The sequence below is a fragment of the Diachasma alloeum genome, unplaced genomic scaffold (genome assembly GCF_001412515.2).
Source record: "Diachasma alloeum isolate Michigan unplaced genomic scaffold, Dall2.0 Dall_scaffold_00354, whole genome shotgun sequence".
NCBI classification, from domain to species: Eukaryota; Metazoa; Arthropoda; class Insecta; order Hymenoptera; family Braconidae; genus Diachasma; species Diachasma alloeum.
In genome coordinates, this window is record NW_021680493.1 from 237,836 (window position 1) to 245,932 (window position 8,097).

The 8,097-nt window shown below is 39.1% G+C and overlaps 1 protein-coding gene across 1 annotated transcript in view; it reads right to left on the reverse strand.

Annotated features, from left to right (window-relative positions):
* Positions 1-8,097, reverse strand: part of LOC107041117 (proton channel OtopLc) — a 12,564-nt gene continuing 4,467 nt past the window's right edge. Inside the window, exons 4-11 of the mRNA XM_015261516.1 lie at positions 6,610-6,845; positions 5,010-5,185; positions 4,462-4,623; positions 3,071-3,343; positions 2,072-2,325; positions 1,871-2,004; positions 1,285-1,517; positions 1-411 (exon numbers count right to left, since the gene is read on the reverse strand). Coding sequence (XP_015117002.1) covers positions 109-411; positions 1,285-1,517; positions 1,871-2,004; positions 2,072-2,325; positions 3,071-3,343; positions 4,462-4,623; positions 5,010-5,185; positions 6,610-6,845 — 1,771 coding nt within the window. The 3' untranslated portion in view covers positions 1-108. The remainder of the gene's footprint in view (positions 412-1,284; positions 1,518-1,870; positions 2,005-2,071; positions 2,326-3,070; positions 3,344-4,461; positions 4,624-5,009; positions 5,186-6,609; positions 6,846-8,097) is intronic.

The following is an 8,097-nucleotide window of genomic DNA, read 5'->3' on the forward strand; positions in this document are numbered from 1 at the left end:
GTAGGACTTGTTTGAGAACTCTGCTGTTTTTCTCTCAGTGTATATCGTGTCCTCTAATGTTTTCTTTGAGAGATTATTCAATGAAAACACGAAACCTTGACTAGAAATTTACTTATGAGATTGATTGCGTGTTGGTGACACAATCGGTGGCCTATATTTGTAACAACTCTTCCAAACCTCGAACATACAAATAGCCGAGTGAAACCGAAAGAATATAGCAAGAGGCATTGACACATGTGTTATAATGGTCCACGCCCAAACCCCGAAGAACTCCAGGTGCTCGGGCCTGACATCGGCCCGAGATTTCTCGAAACTATTTACAATCCACAGGGCAATGTTCATGACAATCAGAAAAGTAATAAGCTCCTTGCCGGGTTTAGCATTCGACGAGGACTGTCTGCGCCAGGCAATCTGGAAGGGACAGAAAATGAAACTCGATAAAATGCAATCCAGCAGCGTTAGGAATGTCCAATAGTATTAATATTGATGAAATAGCAGTTTCATTACTTTCAGATTTCAATTAAAATGACTATTTGCAAATCGAAGTAATGATGCAGTTGAATCTATTGAAATTCATTATTAACCATTTTTCTATTGATTTCGATAATTTTTTGTTGTACTAATTCTTTTATATTGATAAAAAAAATTCATTTAAGGATAACCAAGTAGCTTTTACAGTTTGGGATTTAATCATTTTCAATTATCAAATTTGCCAATTAAATTGCGTGAGAAAAATTTGAACAAAATCATGAATATTCAGCGTCATTCCAATTATATTTCGCACAAAATTATTATCTTTCTACACATTCGTTGTTTATAAATCAATAATTATTTGATAATAATCAGATAAAATTTGTAGTCTCCAATTATCAATTTTTGCCATTTATTCTATTCATTCTGTCAAAAGACAAGGAGAAAAATCGAATTTATGGATATTCTTTCATATTCGACAAAAAATCGCTTTTAAAACTTTCAGGAAACATTGAAAAATTAATTTTTTCACACCCCTGCACGGAAAGTTCATACTTTCCTCCTCGATAATTCAACCAAGCCAGAACGAAATTCCAATGAAACTATTCTTACACCACCAGATAATAAAAATTGTGCAAAAATCTTGCGTTATCACTTGGTTAAACCATACACTAAGGATTAAATCACCAAAACTAACTGCTCATTCTTCTCGCAGTGCACTCCTGAAATTTCCCGCCGCGATGAATGCTCTTTTCCCGAAAATGTCAATTCCACCTAAAACTCGTTAACATCCGCCCTCAGAGAGAATCTTACCTTAATGAGTAGTGTTTGACTGGTGCTCTGTACCAAAGTGATAAAATCAGCTCCGAGTGAAAGTCCCCAAGTTGGGCCCATTGTTAATACCCCACCAACAGCACCAAACAGACAATGCAGATAGACTCCAGCTTGTGCTGCTGCCAGTAAAGTTGAATCAAGATGCGGTGGTTTTGTGTCCTTCCATTCCAATCTCCGTAACTTGAGTGTACCACTCACAGCGGCTATAGCTCCTTAGATATAAAAAAATATATACAACGTATCATAAAAGACCTCTCATAACTTGGTAGTGCAATCGAAGGCAATACACTGACAGACAGGATTAGTTATTGTTAGCAAATCGATTTGCTTGAAGGCTAGGGTCTATTTAGTCTCATCAAATGTTTACTCGTTAATAGTTAAGGAATGCATATTTGAGAAGTCTCGTCTGACTCGACTCTCACCTTTCAAGTGAACCATTCGTTAATTAACGAATATTTGTTTGGTCATATTCAACTCAATCATTCACTAATAGTTAACGAATCTCGTTTGGAATAAATGAATCATTCTATCAGTGTATGATTCTTGGTGAATACTTGGACAATACCGGCAGTTAAAATGGCCGTCTCGAGGGCAGTTACTTGTTCAATAGCCATCTTGGGTTTCGCATCCTTCAGTACGAAGAACATTATGAGACTGAGAACAGTGGCTGCTATGATGAGAATACCACCGAAGAGGCCTCTGTAATTTAAACAGAGTATAGGGGTCAAATTGAAAGTGGCCATTAGGTGCATCGGGTGGAGTTTACCTGTGAGCGTTGCTGCAGTCGATACTCAGTTGGTGAACTGACCTCATTGATGTGTTTGATTTGACAACTACCACACGGTCAACTCGCTTCCACATTTCGTAGAGAATTACAGCGCAGATTAGACTGAATTCTATTGTACAGGGAAAGAGGAAGGGCGAGGCGTCGCGGAGGAGATTCTTTAGGATTCCTTCGCCGGTTGTGTTGTCTTTTGACTCTAGGTGGGATATCTCGTCACGTGTTTCTTCGACTAGTGCCTGTTTTCATAAATTTTTCATTTGAACAATGGAATTTCTCTTCTGGAGAATAATTTAAAAATTCATCTCATCTTGTCGTATCATCTTATCCCGTAGGCAAGATTAGATAGTTTGAGGTGACATTATTTTTTCTATTTAATTTTTTTAATTCCATTTTTTAAATCTTCTGACTCAAAAAATTATTCTGGTACTAGGGGGCTCACCCCCTTGCTCCCTCCGCTCGCGAACCCCCTTATGTCGCCCATATGATCTCCATATGACCCTCATGATCCATATTCTAACTCTTGTTACCCTCATTTGGACCCTCTATCTGATGCTTAATCTTGCGATCCTTAATCTGAGCCCCATAACCCATGTTCTGACCCTCCTGATCCTTAATTTCGGGGTCTTAATTTCGAGTACCAAATTTTTATCACCAGAAGTTCATATGGATGTTTATAAAATAGAGAGATTATCTTATACAGCAAGTCAAGATAATATGAAAATCAGATAAAATGAGATGAGGTAATGTAAAGTGAATTTTTGAATGAAAAAAAATCTTTTAAAAAATCCTCTCATCTCATCTTATTTTATTTGATCTCACATTACACACGTTATCGAGTGTCGTCTTATTTACTGAATTTCCTCTCTTCAAATGTACCTTGAGGATATTATGGAATGGGAAGAAAAAAGATGAGATGATACGCATTATCTACAGATCATTAATGAGACGAAAAAAATAATTGACGGCGCGATGAATAAATACCTGAAGCCATTCGCAGATGTTTGTAGCGATCATGTGCATGAGTCCCAATTTGGCGAGTGCACCATGTTTGGCTAACTCCAGATCTTTGCTGTTCAGGAATATGAAGTGCATTTGAGCGGTAACAAGAAGGAGTCTTGCGCTCGGTGTAATCGCCCTAAATGGCTCGGCAGACGCTATTTCCGCCCCGATTTGCAATCCAGTAAATACTAACGAGCCAGCACCAAAGCCGATGGCACCCAGACGCAAGCAGAAGCTTCCATACTGCTGGCCGTGCTGTTAATTTTGAGTTTGTGCTTTTTTTTTGAACCATTTTCACACAACTTCTCGTTTTACTTTTTGCCCTGGGAGCATTAAGGGTGGGAGCACATTCGGGAGAACAATTATCGGTGAGGGAGAAATGGCCGACATCAAGTACGATCGCTTTCTGAAGTTTTATTCTTCTCGCGATTATGAGGGGAAACATGAGAACATCTTTTTTATGCGTGGTATTGTATTTTAAGCGAGGGGTTGGGTGTTGGGATGCTTCCGGTTTTTTTTTCAATCTCAGAAAATTCTCAGATTTTTTAGAAGTTTTTATAATGCACTGCGCAGAGAGTAAAAGTAGATTAGCTTTAGATAAAAGATTCTAAATTTTAGAAACCGTGGTTTCTAACCTTCAGGTTTCTCAAATCTATAAACTTTTTTTCAAGTTTTAAGGTCAGATTAAGGATCACAAGGGTCATAAGGATCACGGGAGCGAGCAGGGGGCGCAGCCCCCTAGTTGGAGAAATATTTGTGGGAAAAGATTAGTTCCCAGGTAGGAATTATATAGGTTGACGATGGAAACAATTTCACTGGAGCCTGAAATGAGGGCGATTCAAGGGGCCATTGCCGAGGTTCAATTCAGGCCTAGCCCAGGCTTTGCGTATTGAGGCTCAGTACGTCAAGGCTTATTCGAGCCTCTGCAAGGCCTCAAAAATGAAAGTTAGTTTCGATCACATTCCTTAATTTTTATAACGATTAACGTTCCTGTTGCTAATAAAACACTCGGAGGCTCCAGAAATGTCGAAATAAAAAATGGCACTTTTGGAGTTATAGATATAGATTTGGAGTTAAAGATATAAACATATCTTTCAAGTTGACTATTTCGGTCGATCAAATACAATTGATTCATACATCTTTTTGAAATTGAAAGAAAATAGTGATTTCATATTTCACTATTCTTCACCGATTCCCTCCCATTCTTCAAAAAAATCACCATAAATTAAAAAATTCAATTAATCTCCAAGGCTCCACGGAAACATCCCAGAAAAATCATTCACTCAAGCTCACCGGAGTCTTCCCCAGCAATTGTCCGTTCCCCTCCCCTCGCCCCTCCGATTTTTACGACTTAGAATCTCATGATTGATTACCTGAAAAGTTCGACGCTTGTTACCATATTCATCATACAAAAATACACCCTCTCGTTTATCATTGTGCACCAGTAGTTTATTCACAGCTTTATCACGCAGTAAAATCGTATACATCGTGATGACAAATCCACCGCTGACTAAGTACAGGTAGAGATAAAATCCCTGAATGAGAGTGTGAAATGTAAAAGAAGACATTAAAACCCATCATGATTCTACAAAGTAAATAAGACAAATATTGAAGTGCAGAGGGAGTGCACGGCAAGGGGGAGGAGGAAAAAAGAAAAGCGTTATAAACCCCTGAATGAGTATATACGAGTCACAGAGAGGCCATGAGCGTTAATGATCCGTGCCAGCACAACGCTCTCGCGTTAATGCCCGCATCAACATAAAGTATCATAATGCCAGTGCGGTTTGGTCCGCGGAAGGCAGGAGGGGCACTCCCTCCCCCCCCCCCCCCCTCCCCCGGCCCGATCCTCTTGCGAGCACCATTGATGCGATAATAATTTATTGTTAAATGAAAGACCAATGAATGGAATGTACAACCCTACCTGATCGAGAGCGGCGGGCACCGGTTGACCTATGCTGGCCGTTACGGGCACTGTCACACCCACGACAACCAATAGTTTTGCATAAAGTGTGCTTACTGTTGAGATCAATTCGGCGCGATGCTTTCGTGAATGGTGACGGGTTGACGGAAATGCCGAACGCTGATTGCGATGTTTGCCTGGAAGCGATATCATAGTGAGAGGGAGTACGACTGAAATTATCTCTCGAGCTAAGAAAATGCCACGGTTGGTCGATCAGTCAACGATACGTTGTTGAGAAAAAGACGTGGAATTCGATTTAAGGACATTTAAGTCCTTTGGGTATTTTTTCTCCCGCGAAATGCTTTTCTAGGTTTGTAGTCGAACATCAGAGCTCTCAGTTGAGCCCCGTTCGACCATAAGTTTCCGGATATTTTACAATGAGTTTATTATTTAAACTTTGCAGGTCTGAATTTGAATTTCGATAGTGAATTGTTAGAAAACATTTTAGAAATCTGGAAAAAAGAGAAAGTTTACTTTTGGAATTAGATTGGTGAAATAATTTAAAAATTAGAATTTTTGAAAATTAGAAGCATTTTCTATAAATAATTTATTAACAATCAATTTTTCACCACAAAAATCATTTCAGTAGCGAAGTGGTAAGCCGGTTTAAGTCGACTTATCTCCCAATTCAGTTTTTGAGGAATATTTCCGAATCTAACGAAGATAGCGAAATTTTCGTAATTACATTTGTTGTAGCTCTCAATCGGCTCTACAAAAAAGGTCATAACAAAAATTTTGCTATCTCCCTTAGATTCCGAGATATTTATTGAAAACTGGTCAATAGTCAAAATTGACTTATACCGTTTTACCACTCGCTACTGATTTGTTCGTAATCGTAACAAATTTACTCATATTCAGAATTTTAGCAGAAATCGATTTTGAACTTAAAAAAATAAGATTTCCGAAAGTTTAAACAATTTCAATTATTTATTTAGAAACAACGAATGTTTAAAAAAATGACAATTTTTGTCGGAACGATGAAACGAGTTTGGAATATGAGAATGGAGTTTTTTCTTTTCTTTAAACTCATTGCGATTGAGAGCACGCGACGATCATATTTCAGGAATTCCTGGAGATTTTCCTTTCCATGACTTTTGCTTCTGATTTATGATTTTACTTCTGATTCACGAAGTTCCCGAAATTCGTACATGGCTTGTCTCATTCCACGAAATTCTTGTTCCAACCCATTCGTTCTAAGTAGATGATCCATTGGACTGAATAAATGGATATTGTATTCGTTCAGTAAAAAGTCTCACTCTCACTCTGCACAAAAATCATTTCACCAAAAACAATCATTTTTCGATTACAAATTTGCGCTATTGAATTACGAGAAACAATAGAGTTCCTCTCTGGTATTTCCCAATTAGGAAATTCATTTCAATTTTACCTCCAAACTTTAATACCCATGCATGCATTCATAACACAATTGCTACCGTCCAGAATTGCGTTTTGTTTACGTGCCCTCTGCAGTCCCCCCTCCGTTGAATTATCGTGGGTGAATCACTCAGAGCAGTGGAAAATGGTAAAAAAATTTCAACACAAAAATCGATGTGACATGTACCTTTTGATGCATCTAAAGAAGTTAGGGGACTTGATGCAGTATTGACAGGCGTGAGTTGCAGTAAATTTGGGTGATGTGTGCATCCTCCATGTGCCTGGCTGTCTCCACTAGAATTTCTCCCTTGGACGTGTTGGCCAACCGCGACAATGGAGGAATTGCTACCGCCTGACAGTTCTTGATCCTGATTCACGCAGGATGGGAGAGACAGGTTGCTACCAACTCCCGCGATCAATGCTCTGTAGCAGTCATATGTGGGAACAATAAAAATGGGAACGGTATTTTTTAATGCAGAGAAAACAAGTGGAAAATTGCTTTCGACACAATGGTCAATATATTTTTGCCAATAAATTAGCAAGAATATATTCTACCGAACGGAATTTCTATGACGATGTATTTTTAATTTAATTCAATGATTTATTGACTTCAAAATTGTCCCAACGTTGGCAGCCAACATTGCCCCAACGTCAAATTTATTTACCTTTACCTTTCCGCGCATTCTGGTTTTAAAATAAATTTCTTCAACAACAGATGATTCAATCAATCAGCCAGCATTGCCCCAACGTTGGCAGCTAAAATTGCCCCGACATTAAAATTTTCAACTTTTCGCTGAATATTGGTTTCAAAATAAATTATTTCCACACCAGATGATTCAATCAATCTTGTGATCGGACTCGGTTAGATGGCAGAATATTTTAAAGAGCAATTAGATTCAGTTGAACAATTATTGTTTCAGTTAGCGTCGAATAAGGATCGCAAAAAAGTCGTGGCACTAGAAAATTTCTGGATCTCCATTTTGTCATTTCTCATGATATCAGTCGTGATATCAGTCATGATATGAGTCGTCATCAGTATTTGCATGACAAAATAATCATCCGGATTATCTCCCAACTGTTTCAAGTGTTCAAAAGTTTCTTGACACTAGTTTTCACCCGCTCACCAGCATCACAGTTGAACTTTCAACGGAACCGACTAGACGCCTAATTCTCGGTGGTATTGTGCCGAGAGCCATCCCATTTTCAGTGCCAGGGTCTATTGATAGACAATGGATATTGTTTGGATCCTTCGATCCGTCGTCACAAGCCCGATCAAACTCGATTTGCCTTAGTCGAGCGAGAGAACAACGAATTAATATGATGGTGCTTTCATCAGACAGCAGCTAGTGAGGATCGTGGGGGTTGTGGTTGGGTATATGAGGAGAATTGTTGCTTTTGCTGGAGTTGGGAATATCGGGGAGACTGATGCGAATGGTGGATCCCCCAGTCGAGGATTTGGTTCTGATTGGACGTACACAGGTCTTTCAAGATCTCTCCAGGCCTAGATGGACCTGGTAAGTCCTAATCAGTTCTGCGACGTACTTTTCCAGAGACCTTTCGAATCCTCAGTTCTTTTCGGTCCTGAAAAGTCCTCCTCGATGCTACCGAGAACGCGTGATTTTACGAGCGGGTGAAGGGGAAGGCATGTATGCGGAGGGTTGAAATTTGTAGCCAA